The 15953-nt window shown below is 47.5% G+C and overlaps 1 protein-coding gene across 1 annotated transcript; it reads left to right on the forward strand.

The window, feature by feature from the left end:
• Positions 1–814: 814 nt before the first annotated feature.
• Positions 815–5173, forward strand: LOC119165085 (uncharacterized). Its single transcript, XM_075884495.1, has one exon. It carries the CDS (start codon positions 3037–3039, stop codon positions 5164–5166), a length of 2130 nt encoding a protein of 709 aa, XP_075740610.1. The 5' UTR covers positions 815–3036; the 3' UTR covers positions 5167–5173.
• Positions 5174–15953: the final 10780 nt, after the last annotated feature.

A 15953-nucleotide genomic window follows, 5' to 3' on the forward strand; every position in this document is an offset into this window, starting at 1 on the left:
GGGGGGGGGGGGGGTGGAGGGGTTCATTAGGTGGGATAAAAAAGTCACGGGAGTTATAACAGCAAAAATTTCGCATGACGACTTTGCTCGTTTTGGCCCATGAAATTTGTGATAAAAATTAAAAAAAAAAGCGTTGGGCTACAGCCTAACGCTCTTTTTATTTCCTCCCATAGCGAAAGCGCACGAATCCAAGCCGAAGTGTCATTCAGCCGCTCGGTTCCAATGCTCCGGCGCATGCTGCTTGTAACCAGCCATGTAGCTAGCATACCAGCCAAATGCGCCCTGTGCAGCAGGTGTCCTAACTAAATTCACGATAAACCCGCAATAAAAACGCAGCGTCGAATAGTGGCACACAAATGTTGTGGAAAATGTTGCAGAGGCACAATGTGCTGTCGGAATGGTTGTGCTTTGAATGGCCTTCACGATAGCTAGCGTGCAGCGTGCTTCTATGTCGCGGGCACGCCATTTTGGAAGCCACACGCTTTGATTTTGTGCCGCTGTGCTTGCATGATGCTATCAGCAAAGCATTTTGTCCTGCATTTGACAGATGGTATTTTGCCATAAAAGGCGCGACTTTCAAATTTTGTCTGCTGCTGTCCGCGCTGCTCGCAACTGTTTAGCATAGTTGCAAAACTATGTTTTGGCTTTTATTGCATTGTTATTTTGTGATATAATGGCTTTATTTAACATTGTTTTGATTGTAAACAGCACTAGCTATCATACCGAAATAAAATGAAAAGATGCAATAAAAGAAAGTTTTTTTTTTTTTCGGGGACCAAAAGCAGGGGGGGGGGGGGGGGGGTCATTATGCGAGTGAGTTCATTACATGAGTAAATATGGTATATGCAGAAGGAGGTCCCATAGTATAAACTGAAATGGGACCTCTTATGTGATATAAACACATATGTTTTATTACCAACGAAAACAGTGAAAAGAGTAATATTACAAAATTCAGATACAACGAACAGACGATGCTATCATAAACTATGCTTGTTCGGTAATGTAAACTATAAGCATAAATAACTTATAAAAGAGGAAAAACGTTTGAGGTGAGAATGCTAAGTCAGGGGTAAAACGAGATTATGCCGAAAATTGAACGCCACATAACAAAAACTTTCTGAATTCATAACCAAATTTATGTCTTTTTTTATTTTTATTAAAATGGTAAAGTGTTCTATATTGATATGACACCAAAGGGAACTGTCTGATTGCGATAATTAGTTTGCATTTTGGGCAGAATGAAGTTGTTAGCTGTGTGAAATGAGTTTGGTTAGTATTAAGTTAGTATAATGATGGAATAAATTACAATGAGATTTGTTCACTAATTAGTTTGAAAGTAAAAGAGGCAAAATCGTATTTTATAAAGGTGGCAACATCGAGAATGTTATTATATTGGAGCAACTGTTTAGCTTTGTAGAGCGGTGGACTTGATGGGATAAATGGAATAGCTCACATAAAAACAGCGCCGAAAACGGAGGACAAGAAAAAGAAAAATACAAACAGCGGTGCTGACTTACAAAACTGATTTGCTGGAACCGCACAATATTTATTTGAGAACTATTTGACACATACATGAGGAATGATAAAACAAAGATAAAAAACTGAAAACACCTATGACTACATAATAATCGCGATTTCACGCTATGAACATTACGTGTACTAGTGTTCTGAAGAAAATCTATTTCTTTCTGTGATAGAGCTATCGAAGGCCTCCCGATGCATACACTGCCTAGCCATTTCTGCGACCTCATGAATTTGTAAAATGCTGAAGCTTGATGGTTTTGTAAAAAATATTGATGGCGGGAAACTTAGCATGAAAATTTTGTTAACGCCGAAATGCACAGAGTTAACTGTCTTTTCTGTGTAATAGGATCGTAGCCTAATAGCTTAACTCGTGGCAGAAAGCGCTGGCACAATTTCTTCAGGGTAAACTGATGTTATTAAACATGGACGATACGTTCTTGGCAAAGAGTTCCGATGGTGTAATTTCTGTGCTGAAAGATAACAAATTGTCTTGTTACCAGGCATGCTCTATAAATATTGAAGATTTGTATTACTCGTTGCCACACAATGAGTTTCTAGCTTGCATTCGCGAGTGCATTAGCAGGCTTGGTGTTATGACTTACCAGAATGCAATAGGCATATCTGTTGAAGCTTTCATGCAACTGCTAGATAATTACCTTAGATCGACATTCATCATCGTGGGATGACCGTATTTACCTACAACGTCAAAGGGTATGCATTGGATCTTGCCTTGCGCCCATTTTTAGTTATTTATTTTTAGCCAGCCTAGATCGTATTGTTCAGAAACGGTTAGAATATACAAATGCCAAGAAAGTATTCCGCTAAGTTGACAATTTCCTTGTGTTGTTTCAAACCGAAACCTCGCCGACCATCGCCTCTTTCACTAGTATTTTAGAAATTTTTAGTAAGTGCTTTTCTCCGCTTGTTATAACCCATGAAGATTCGGACAGAAGAAACAGTGGGTTCCTATGTTTGATGTTAACATTAAGTTTTTCCCATGTGTGTTGGACATATGAATCATGTGAAAACAAGCCAATCCTTCTTTTTGGATTGGCACACTCAAAAGTGGTGAAGCGTACTATTGGGAAGACGTGCTGCTCACACACTGTGAAAGTCTTGCCATCATATGATTCGGGGCAGCTTTGGTCAGCAAACTAAACGCCTCACTGAGGCAGATTTTTCTATGTATCCTTTGACTGCCGTTCCCAATTGTCTGCTCAGAGAAATCAGAATGAGCCCAGAGACATGCTTGAACTCATACAAAACAAAAGGGACAGGACAAACAAACCTTTTTCCTTATACCCTATATGCACGACGTCACCCACAATCTCAAAAAAAGTGGCCAGCAGATGTGAAGTGACACTTCACATCTGCTGTGACACTTCACATCTGCTGTGACACTTCACATCTGCTGTGACACTTCACATCTCGCGCGGCACCAGTCACAAGACATGGTGTCAGAAGTGGCTGCGTAACGCCCCCTCATCCCGAACTCGGCCGTACCGCACGACGATGGCCCTCGACGGAGTGGCGCCGAAAAAGCTCAGCCTCAACCTCCAGCAGCCCGCACCGTTCGACTTCGTGAACCCGGGAACCTGGCCAGCATGGCTCAGCCGCTACGAGGACTACGCCGTCGTTTCCGGCCTGACTCAAGCATCCGGCGACATGCAGGTACGCTCGTTGTTGTACTGCATGGGGCCGGAGGCCCGCCCACTTCTTGAGACGTTCTCGCTCGACACCGCATCACACGCCTCATTTCAAGCGGTTGCCGCCAGCTTCACCGACCACTTCGTGCATCCGGCGAATGAACTGTACGAATCGTCGCGTTTTCACCGGCGTGTTCAGTTACCCGACGAGAGCGTCGACGCCTACTACGCCGAACTGTGTAGAATGGTGAAGCGGTGCAACTATCCGTCAGCTGAGGTGGAGCAAAGGCTTGTACGCGATAGATTCGTCGTTGGCCTCCGTGACTCGCGCCTTTCGCACCAGCTTTACCGGAACGCGAAGTTGACGCTCAAAGAAGCATGGATGCAGGCCCGTCAATCAGAAGACGCCGACAAAGAAAAAACGTTGCCTCAAAACTGCGCAGAGCACTCCCGTGAGCTACACCTCGACGCCGTACGAGATAAGCGGCCGTCGCCCCCGCGGAAAGCAGAGCGCTCCTGCCAGCCGTCAGCATGTGAATTCTGCGGCCGCGCGCCACATCCACGTTCTAACTGCCCTGCTCGACACTCCGTCTGCAACTTCTGCAAAAAGAAAGGACACTTTACGGAAGTGTGCCGCGCGCGGCAGGCAAAACAGAAGCTCGGCTCCATTCAGCTACACGCTGTCGGGACGCTCGCCGCGGCAAAGTTCGTCGACATCACCGTTGACAACTACACAGCGCAGTTCAAGGTCGATTCCGGAGCCGAGGTGTCCGCCGTTCCGAGCGACTTCCCTGCATTGCCGGCCAAGCTCGACCCCGTCAACAGCCTGCTCACCGGACCTGGCAGTCAGCCGCTGCGCGTGCTGGGTTCGTACATGGCGAGACTTCGGTGGCACGGGAAAATGAGCTCTCAGCGCTTGTACGTGATCCAGTCTCTCACCGTACCTCTTCTTGGACTGCCGGCGCTTCAAGCTCTGGAAGTTGTAAAGTTTCTCGACGAACTTCAGACTCCGAAAGCAACATTGCGTGCTGAGCTCTTCCAGGGATTGGGCACCCTCAAAGACGAGTACACTATTCTTCTGAGACCTGGCGCCGTACCCTTCTCCCTAAGTGTGCCTCGCAGGATTCCCATCCCGCTACGCGGGGTCGTCCGTCACGAGCTTGACAAACTGGAGGAAGGAGGCGTGATCCGCAAAGTCGACAACCTAACCCCGTGGTGCTCTGGTCTCGTTGTAGTACGGAAAGCCGATGGTTCCTACCGGCTGTGCGTTGACTTGACTCAGCTGAACAAGGTGGTCCTTCGGGAACGCCACATCCTACCAACTGTAGAGCAAGTCCTTGGCGACGCAACAGTTTTCTCCAAGCTGGATGCAACAGCCAGTTTTCATCAGGTTAAACTATCTGCAAACTCCCAAGAGCTCACAACGTTCATCACCCCATTTGGCCGATACTGCTTCTGCCGGCTCCCCTTTGGCATCACCTCCGCGCCGGAGTACTTCCAAAAACAGATGGCCAGGATCCTGGAGGGCCAGGAAGGAGTCGCCAATATGATAGACGACATTCTGGTCTTTGGGCGCACCCGCGAGGAGCGCGATGCCAGACTGAGCCAGGTGCTGTCTCGCCTTGCAAAAGCAGGCATCACGTTGAACCAAGACAACTGTCGTTTTGGTGTCTCCGAAGTCTCCTTCCTAGGAGTCATCGTTTCAGCACAAGGCATCAGGCCAAGTCCAGACAAGGTCGAAGCAATCAAAGCCATGAAGGCTCCAACCGACATCGCAGGTGTCCGGCGACTGCTCGGAATGGTGAACCATCTTGCCCGGTTTTTGCCTTGCATCTCGGAGGTCACAGCTCCCATCAGAGCACTTCTAAACAAGTCTGCGACTTGGGTGTGGCAGCATGAACAAAATGCTGCATTCAAGAAAATCAAGGAACTCCTGACATCAAGACCGTTGCATGGCCAAGTACCATCCATCATACGCCACCACAGTTTCGGCTGACGCAAGCTCATTCGGACTGGGCGCAGTCTTGCTGCAGACACAGCCCTCTGGAGAGCGCCGCCCAGTTGCGTTTGCTTCGAGATCAATGACCGAGACAAAGCAGCGTTACAGCCAGACAGAAAAGGAAGCGTTGGCAACAACATGGGCCATCCAACGGTTTGACGAATTCGTCCGTGGCATCACCTTTGATGTTGAGACAGATCACCTACCACTCGTTTCTCTTTTCGGCAAGATGGAGCTGGACATGCTGCCGCCTCGCATACAGAGGCTCAGGTTAAAGACCATGCGATACCAGTTCCGAATGCTCCACGTGCCAGGAAAGTTGTTAGCTACGGCAGATACCTTGTCATGCATCACCCAAAAGGCGTCCCTCCCCCTGGACACCGTGGAAATGTTTGCAGCTCAAGTGGTCAGCGGCATGTCAGAAGCCTTGCCACTAAGCCTAGAGGACGTGCGACAAGCACAAGAGTCCGATGGCGAATACAGAGCCCTCACCTCCTTCTGCCAGAATGGTTGGCCACAGAAGTCCAAACTGCCACTGCACCTCTCCCAGTATGCCTCAGCAGCAGATGAGCTCTCTGTCTGCGACGGTGTTCTACTGAAAGGCGCCAGGATGGTCATCCCGCATTCTCTTCGGCCGGCTGTTTTGACGCTGTTGCACGAAGGACACCAAGGCATCAACAGGACGAAAGCTCTCGCTCGAGAGTCCATTTGGTGGCCTGGCATTTCGGCAGACATTGCCTCTCTGGTAACTAACTGCGAGCAATGTGCTTCCACTCGGGTGAACCTTGCAGAGCCCCTGGTCTCCACGGTCCTACCTGGACGTCCCTGGGAACTCGTCGGCATGGACCTGTTCCACCTCCGCAGCCAGACATTCATCTTGGTGGTGGACTACCACTCCAGGTACCCTGAAGTTGTAACCTTGCGGAGCACAACGGCTCAGGCAGTCATCGTCGTTCTCAAAATCATCTTTGCCCGGCATGGGATTCCGCGAGAAGTCAGATCAGACAACGGTCCATCGTTCTCTTCACGCGAGTTTGCAGCATTGGCGGCATCTTACCGCTTTGACCACGTCACCAGCAGCCCGCACTATGCACAATCGAACGGAGAGGCGGAGAGAATGGTCAGGACCATCAAGGAGTTGTTTCGCAAAGCAACAGACCCTCATCTGGCCTTGCTCAGCTACCGGGACACCCCCGGAGTCGATGGCTTCAGCCCGGCCCAGCTCTTGATGGGACGACAACTTCGAACCAAAGTGCCGAAACAGGACTCCCAGTTATGTCCTCACTGGCCGTCGAGGAAAGACGTGAGGAGAAAAGATGCAGCCTACAAGCAGAAACAGGCCGCTGACTTTAACAGACATCACAGAGCTCAAGACCTGTCATCGCTCCGAACAGGCCAGTGTGTCTGGGTACGACCTGATCAGGTCAAAGCTACAGTGCTTAGCCCAGCACGCCGACCACGAAGTTATGTCGTGGAAACGGAGCAGGGTGGCGTCCTACAGCACAACCGGCGTCAGCTAGTGCCTTTTGCACCTCCTGCGCCAAGGGTGGAACCACCGCCGTCTGAGGAGCAGGAGCCACAGCGAACTACTACAGTGCAACCACCCGATTCCCTTGGACTGCCCCCTGCAGACAGTGACCGCAGTGATGGTGTGACACGAACACGTAGTGGTCGCCGTGTTGTGCCTCCGAACCGCCTGAACTTGTGATGTGCAGTGTCTGGCGTCCTCCGTCTTCCGTCTGGTCTTCAAGGGGGGGAGATGTAGAGGTCGCCACCCTTCAGTCATTTAGTTCGGCTGCCACTAGCATGTGGCGCCCCTGAGATTGTATATATTCTGCCCCGAATAAAGTGGGAGGGCCCTTTTTCGTTAGCTGAGCAGCTGTCGTGCGTATCGTCTCTCTCCGCGGGCACGGGCCGCTCGTGCTCCGGCACGCTCACGCGGCACCAGTCACAAGACACTATCTTTTGAGGTACATCATGAATAACAAGGGTGACAGAAGACACCCCTGCCTAAGCCCCCATTTTATCTCTGTGGGCTCGAATACCTGTTTTTCCCATTTTATAACTACCTTGTTACTTTTATAGATATCCTTTAAGAGCTTAGTGACTCCATCCTCCACACCTAGTGTGTCCAGTATTCCTCACAAGTCCTCTTGAACCACGCTGTCGTACGCTCTCAATATCCAAAAATGCTAGCCACAGGGGCCTGTGTTCTTTTCTGCTATTTCAATGCACCGCGTCAGTGAGAACAGATTGTCCATTAACCTCCTTTGTTTTCGAAACCAATTTTGCAGTTCCCGCAGCACCCCCTCTTCCTCTATCCATGCCTGCAGTCTTTTCTTCATAATCTGCATCACCATGCAGTCTGTAAACCACTGATGTCACTGTTTTAGGACAATAGTTGTTTGTGTCAGCTTTGTCCTCCTTTCCTTTATAGATCATGCTCATTTTGCTAAGTGTCCATCCATCAGGGACTTCACATTGATTATTCTTTTTCTCGCTGCCTCTCTCAGTCTGCTGAGACTTGGAAACTAATTCCTTTGTCAGCATAATTTACATGCCGTCAGGGCCTGTTGATGTACTACTAGGAACCCTCTTCTCAGCCCTTTCTCTCTCTTGTCGTGAAAATGGAGCCACTGCACCACCTGATCCATCCTTCTCTATTAAGGTGCATAATGCCTTGTTGAAATTTTTCTGCCATCCCTGTTCGTATATATTCAATAGCTTCGTCCTCTTTTAGCCTAACACCTTGAGCTGTGGTTATGAACCTCTGCTCTAGGCTTGTCTCATTTCTTAGGGAATTTAGATGGTTCCAAAATTTCGCAGCTGCCTTTCTATTTTTTTATGTACTTCTGCCAACCACTAAGCCCCCTTTCTTCTAATCTTTTCATTGATCAGACGGAACGCTTCCCTTCTATAGCTTAGAAAGAAATCTCATTTTTTTTCAACATCATCTGTCGCTTCACACCTTTGCTTAGCATGTCCGTTTTCCCTAGAGGCTTTCTGACGTTTTGTTATGACTCTGTTAACTTCCTCATCCCACCAACTTTTGGGTTTGTGTCTCCTTTTCCGGGGTTGACTTGTCACGTGCCTTAGCGAGCTCTAGCTCAGTCTAATTAGATGTGTGTACGTCCACACTGTTTTACAGTGAAATTTCGGTAGAGCGAACCCCGCATTAACAAACTTTTCAGATTAACAAACTTTTAAAAAAGCGTGCGCCGACTGCTAAAAGTTTCAATGTAAAATAATTTCTCTACTATGTATTTCAGAATATGGAACTTTTCAGAATAGCGAGCATTAATTCAGTTCCGCAGTATATTAACATCGTCTCAGTACTACGAACTTATGTTCTGAAATCCGTTGCAACCACCAGAGCGGTAGGCAAGCAGACGACAAAGTGAACGGATGCCTTGCTTCTAAAAAGACGCGCAATGGTGTGGAGGAAAAAAAAAAATGAAAGGATGACTTTCCTTCCTTTATTTTTGTTGAAACGGTGACACTGCAGGTTTACAAGTGGGCGCAGAGGCGAGCGCAACAGGGGAGGGCAAGGTCAGCGAGGCGGAGTGGAAGTTGCGTTGCAGGAAGCATGGGCACTTAAAACCTGAGACAGCGAGGGAGCAGAAACCGAAACAGGGAATATTTTCTTTTTTAGCACTTTTTTTTTTCTTCGAAAGAGGCGATGACAGCCGTGACGCGTTGGGTTTTTCTTTGGAGGCCTTGTTTTTTCAGTCATGTTCGTCTCTTTTCAGTGATTACTTATCGCGTCTGCAAAGCAAGTCGGGGTTCGCGCTGCGGTGATACTACAAATGAGTTCATCTCTGCTTGCGATGAAGAAGCCAAAGCAGTTTCTGCTAAGCGAGACAATGGATATTCTTCAGCAGCTAGAAGGCAAAAAGCAGGCTGTTGTGACCAAAGAACCGAATCGCACCACAGAAATATGGACGAACTGGAGGCCTTCGTGCTGCTAAGTTTGTGCTGCTTGCATCAAAAAAAAATTCACAGATTTCTTTGAAGCAAACGTGCATTTTTTGTGTTTACTTGTGTATTTGTATTTTTTTTCTCGAGAAAAATGAGTTCAAGGACCCACCGTTGTAAAGGTAAGTCATTTTGGTCGGTGAAAAATAAGTATTTATGGTTAATTTTCTAGCTTTCACCATAACGACCTTTCAAAATAACGAACAAATTTCCACAGTCACCTAAGTTTGTTATACCGAGATTTCACTGTATTATTCTCAGTGATTACTTTCTCAGTTTATTTAGTAGTTATTTCTATTTGCTTTTCTGAATAAAACTACCCTGTAATTGCTCATCTTGTCTTCTTCCCATTTTTATTGCTCTTCCAAAACTTAGCTTGATACGTTTGTGATCACTACCCAGACTTCTGGAGCCACATTCATCTATGTGCATTCCCCTGCGCCTATCATACATCCTATGTGACATCAGTGCATAATCTATCGTCGACTGCAGCTTTCCTACCTCCCATGTTATTTGCCCTTCACACTTCTCAGTAATGTTGCTAATGATCAAATCATGCCTTTCACACATGTCCATGATAGTTTTGCTTGTTGGGCCAGTACACCCATCTATATCTTCTACGTGTGCATTCAAATCTCCTAGAATAATTATCCTGCACTCTCTTTCTAATTTCTCATTTTCACTTGTTATTTACTCCACCATTGCCTGGTTTTCCTCTGTAGCCTTTGCTCCCGTCCACAAGTACACCAAACCAAGGAGTGTCATCTGCCCAGCTACTTTCCCTTCCATAAATGTTCTTTGCATTCCTGCTTGACTCTTTGCCAACCCATACTTTTGTGTATGAATGCACCAATCATACCCCCCTTTATGCTGCCTTCTGTTCTATTGCAATATTCCCATACGTAGTCCGTATTGCAAGATAGTTGCTCCATGTCCTGAAGATGTGTTTCTACAACCTCATATACCATCAGCTCTTCCTGCCTTAACTGCTCTTCTATCTCTTCCCACTTTAACCTATTCCTGCCACCCTGCATAGCACCCCTGTTTGCTTCACCGGGCTCTCGTGCTTACGTCGATTTTTTCTCCCACGGGCCCCGTGTGGCTTGAGTATTGGTAGCCCTTTATAATCGTCTTTGGCTACACTGTTGGCCTCAGGGCTCCGGGTCCCTCTAAAAAAGTTGTGGCTTGACGACCCATCCAATTACCAACCCTCCTGCTTGTCGTACCACTGTAATGAATGCCATCTTGAGCAAAAGTACGAGCGCCGGGCTCTTACACGTCTTGGTTCACCTTCATTACGTTGTATCTAAGCGGCCGGGTCATACCCTTCATCACACCGTTAGCCTGCACTACCCCCCTTTCAATCTCACGAGACTGCCCCCAGACCTCTGGAGTTGTGCATATATATGGTAACATGCACACTCCCAGAGGCGTCTCGGAGTTTACGCATCCCACCCTCTGTCTCCGAAGGTTCCGAGTCTGTCTTTTCAGCACATTGTTAAGGCCAGCATGAATAATGATAAGATTATAGCCCTCCATGTTGCCCTCTACAACCTCCTGAGTTTTGGCCAGTGCATCCACCATGCACTTCCCTGACTGGGCCTCCACCCTCACTCTCCCATCTTTCTTCACTGTCGTGAAGACCCCATCCCTAACATTGGCCACATTAGAGTCACCAGTGCCACTAGGACCCTTTTACGCTGTTAGCTGGCTTTCTGTTTGCGATGGCGCCCCTGTTTGTTTCACCTGTTTCTCTCTCTCTCTTCAGTGTGTCCTGTGTTCCTGCCCTGCTCGAAGAATGCCGCGCCACAGAAATGTATGTTCTCGGAGCCTCCATGCTGTGACCAGACACTGTGGCCCCCTGACCTTTCCTTTCGCCTGTTTCTTCCCACCTGTCGCCTTCTCCGCTACCCATGCCTTCCATCTCGCACCGCTTGGGGCTGCGGCAAAGCACCATTAGCTCATTTACCCGCTGCTCGAGCTCGGTCCACCCTTCTCGTTACTTTCTATGGTCGCCCTTCATTTACTCTAATAGGCTAGCTGCTCCTCCCACTCACGCGACGCTTCGAGCTGTTTTTGGAGCTCCATCCTCTGCTCCCATTTCACCCTCGGCTCCCCTGCAGCCCCTCAATGCTAGCCTACATGTGCCGAACTGCCGCCTTCAGTGTCTCGCACAGCCTGCACATGAAGCTCGCTTTCTCCGTGTCGGCTAAACTCGTGAAGGTGGCTGTCTCGTCCAGGGGGCGGCAGCGTTTGCATTGTTAGAACTGTACTTGCTCACCCTCGCCCGTGGTACAAAATGCTGTATCTCGCTAGTTCGCATTGTTTCGTCTGTTTTCATGACATTTTCATGAAAATATAGTTTTCTACTTCCAGCAGTGGACAAAGCAGTATCTCGCTAGTTCAAATTGATTTGTGCTGTCACGTGATGTTTGTAATAAAATTGGTCTTGCTATTGTGTTCCAAATCACTGTATCTCGCCAGTTGACATCGTTTCATGCTTTTATCTGTCGTTAACTTGATAACAGTTTGGCACTTCTAGCTCTAGAAAATAGTGTATCACGCTAGTTCACATTGTTTCCTTATAGTACATGACATTTGTACAATAACGCAGTTTATTTACTTTTAGAAATACACAAAGTTGTATCTTGAGTGTTCACATTGTTTCGTGCTGTTTCATAAAGTCTGCGTGGTATCGCTGTTTCACACTTCTAGAGGTTACTGTATCTCGCTAGTTCACACCGTTCCATGAGCTTTCATGACGTGTGCATGAAAACACAGTTTTGGACTTTCAGCAGTACACAAAGCAGTATCTCGTTAGTTCACATCATGTCGTGCTGTTGCATAACGTTTGCATGATATTGCAGTTTCGCACTTATAGCAGTACAGAACACTGCATATCGCTAGTTCATATTGTTTCATGCTGTGATGACGTTTGCATGAAAGCGCAGTCCCTAACTTCTAGCAGTACACAAAGCTATATCTCGCTTGTTCAGATGGTTTCGTGTTGTTTCATAAAGACACCAGGTGCTGTTGGTCTACATGACTTTGTGTGAGCTGATGCCGACCTGATTGCATGCGAGGAGTTCTGCAATTTTCAGGTAACTCAGAAGGCAGCCACCTGACCCAAAATTTTTTCTCTGAGAAAAATTTTACCAGTTCACTATTTTAAACACAGTGCTCCAGCAAGATTTTTTTTTTTTCCAATACATTTAAGATGGTTGCCAAAACGGCTGGGACGTTCGATGTATAATGATCCAATTACATAGATGACTTGCAGAATTTTTACTTTATATATCAGACATTGCTGCCCTGTTTTGGAAACAAGTAAGGCATATCAGACATCTCATTTTCAGTATTTCAATTAAGAGAATAAAATGGGCTAACATGGGTTTGATGAAATATGATCTGTGTTCATAACAGTAACAGTAGTATTGATCTTTCCTTTGATGCACAATAGGGAATTCACATTTACACCAGATGCTTGTCAACTCATGGCAGAGATAATGCACATGAGGGAGGTAACCTCACTGGCCTCCTTAGTAGTTCTTGTCAGATTGCTTATTCTGCACTTCTGAGTAAAGGAGCTGCTGTTGCATAAAGGCTGTGCACCAGTGAGCTTACCCGTTGGCGCCTCTCAAATATACTTTGGTAAGGAACACAGTAAAACCCGCTTATATCATCGGTAGCCGAAGTCGCAAATAGTCCCACTGCACGCGTCATTTCACTCTAATCAAATCATTTCGGAAGGCTCTACATGTGCAAAACATGACCAACAGACAGCCGCTCGATTCGGACGATCTAAGCATGCAACCTATGTTCAAAGGTCGTCCGTGGACCTGCAGTGCCAACATAACGAATTAACTCGGGAAAAAAAAGGAAAAAGGCCGTAGCGGAATGCCGCTAACTAAATTGTCCAACGTCCACGTTTACGTGGCCTTCACCGCGCGGTACCACACTGCGTGGAAATTATACGTACGACGACTATCACAGCTACACACGCCTAATTTCACCTAATTTTATCTTCCGCGGGCACTTGCGATAAAGCACGTGCACTGTAGCGCTGCAAGCACGCTTGCGTTTTCTTGGAGGATTGAATTCGTCCCTTCTATATGCAACAATTGCAATATGTGTCGTTGACTCGCCGCTAACCCGTAACTTTGATCGTCCGCAGCTGCTACCGACTAGGCAGCTAGCCCCTTATAACATCCACATTAATTGCTTACCTGGCTACCATGTTTCGTCGGGTGCACGCCGTCAGCCTTCAGCATCCCCATCAGCTCGCATGTGCCGTCCATGAAACCGTAGCCGTTCTTGTGGCACAGCGCCTGCAAAATGGCATTCGTCTCCCCGGCATTCGTGTTGAACGCCTCCAATTCTCCGACAGACAGCGCCCACTGGCACTTGCGCAAACTCGCTTGTCTCGGCAGAATTGCAGACACTACAACACGGATTGACGGATTGACATCAAGAATTCTGGAGATCAGTGATCGGAACCTGGCAATCAGCACGAGGGGTTCTTCACCGACATTGTTAGTGCCAACGTGAAGAACGACCACGTGCACATCTGCCAGAGAATGAGCAGTTAAAGAGAACAATTTCTCGATCCGCACACCGCTGAATGAGCGAACCTCGACATGTGTCCTGGAGCTCAATGTGAAAGACCCTGCGAGGTACTTCAACATTGAGTCTCCGGCAACGAGTGCACGAGTCATGTTAGGGTTGGCTTTTCAGCAGCCGCACACGAACACTTAAAGCACACTTAGACAGAGAAATAAATGCGAACAAACTACAACGCGAAAAGTGCAACAGAATTGACAGGCACAACTGGAAGATCATATGCAATCTCCAACACGATACTGTAGCAGAATCCGCCAACTGTCAACGGTTAGAATGGTCCGCACAGTCAACCGCACAACCAACGCCGACTGCGTTGACACAACTGACCACCACTGAACAACGAGGGCAGTAGGTCCGTTCGATTCACCTGCACCAATTGGAACCAGTTCACGACTGTGCACGCGAAGTTCAGAAATTGTGCAGCGTGAGTTCAGCGGTGCAGGCACAGCGCGACCCCCGAAACGAATGACGATGAGCCAACAGTTTACGCCGTACAGCTAACACTGAACGATGGCAAACCACACATGTGGACAGTTTATGAGGTGCAAACATATTGGCGAAACACACCGCGTTTGTAGAGGCGGGTATGAAGCCTAAGCCACCTACGCTAAAGTGCTGCATCGTCTGCTCAGCTGCACATGCGGCTGCACCAAGCCAGCACCGTCAGCATAGGTGGTGCAGGAAAATCTTGAACCAGTGCTGCCCCTCTTCTGCACCTTTTGAAACGAATGACAGAGTTAAAAGGTCGTCAATGCTGCACCGCTGAAACAAATGACAAAGTGCAGCACCCTGTGAACTGGTTCACGTGGTGCAGGTGAATCGAACGGACCTAGTGCTAGAGAACAAAGTTCCGAAATGAGAGCTTTTGCCGGTATGCTTTCTGCGCGCGCCAAAGGCGGGCGCAAGGCAGTATGGGAAGGCGAAGCACAAGCCGCTGCAGGGCTTCGGCCGCCGAAGTTTCGTCTGCTCGACTTGCACCCTTGCTTGCAGCGCGTGGGAGCGTGTTGCGCAGTTGCAGCGCATGCATGCGAACACTTTGTTGCAAGACTAACGCGGGTTTGTGAGCACGCAACGTACACATACCGATAAATCCACCGACAATAGACAGGATGCAGTATATTTGGTTCCTAAATGGGTGATCAAAAACTCCTTAAACAGGAATGGCTGTGCAGCTGGGCTGGGTCGTCCGGTGCTTCCTTGGTAATTTTTCATGGCAAATTCTGGTATCTATGCGGCGTCTGCATTAAAGAAAAAGCAGCGTTAGATGTCCGTGAAAATTCGAGGTATGAGCTAGCCGGAGGACGTTTGCACCTTTATGTTTTGCTTGCGGCACACAGCCCTTGCAGAAGCGAAACAGGCTATCAATACAGAGTTTCAGTGCGGCGGCTCCAAGTGGATTGCGTACATGAGCCCTTGCGTTCTTTTGTATTCTCCACAGGTGCGGCGGTGAGTTAAAAGAAACGCGATAGCGTGCGCGTGCTACAGGCAGCTAGAAGTACCCGACATTAAAACGCGCGTGTGCACGCACGCGCGTGCCCGTGTGGATGTGGATGCTGCTATCAGGTACACACACACACACACACACACACATATATATATATATATATATATATATATATATATATATATATATATATATATATATATATATATTTCATGACCTTTCACTGTGTTTAAACATTGTGCACCAGTAAATGGATGTGAAATCATTGTGGCTGACAGCGCCAAGACTCATTCATAGAGTATAAGTGGACATGGCGCAATGCGCAGTGCTTTATAAGCGCTGTGTCATGTCCTATCGTGTAGCTCGACAAAAGAAATACTGAATGCTGCATGTATAAGCAACGCGCGTCCTCGCGTCATGAAAGCATGCATGCAGTTCCAAGTGCATAAATGGAACGAATTAACATACATGTGAAGAGCAATATGAAAAGCTATTTCACAGCATGCAGATTATCAACAAAAAGGCGTCATACACAAACAGCCTTCTTGTGATTGGTTAAACCTAAGAAAGGTAATTCATATTTATTTTACCATTGCTGTTTTACAAATGTGAGTAAAGATATTACGGGCGAAGCATTTCTTCTATCTATCTATCTATCTATCTATCTATCTAGCTAGCTAGCTATCTATCTAGCTAGCTAGCTATCTATCTAGCTAGCTAGCTAGCTAGCTAGCCAGCCGCTCAC

This window comes from Rhipicephalus microplus, unplaced genomic scaffold, assembly GCF_043290135.1.
Source record: "Rhipicephalus microplus isolate Deutch F79 unplaced genomic scaffold, USDA_Rmic scaffold_34, whole genome shotgun sequence".
Classification (NCBI taxonomy): Eukaryota; Metazoa; Arthropoda; class Arachnida; order Ixodida; family Ixodidae; genus Rhipicephalus; species Rhipicephalus microplus.

Coding starts and splice junctions, on each gene's coding strand:
- LOC119165085 (XM_075884495.1), top strand. CDS start 3,037: ATGGCCCTCGACGGAGTGGCGCCGAAAAAGCTCAGCCTCAACCTCCAG.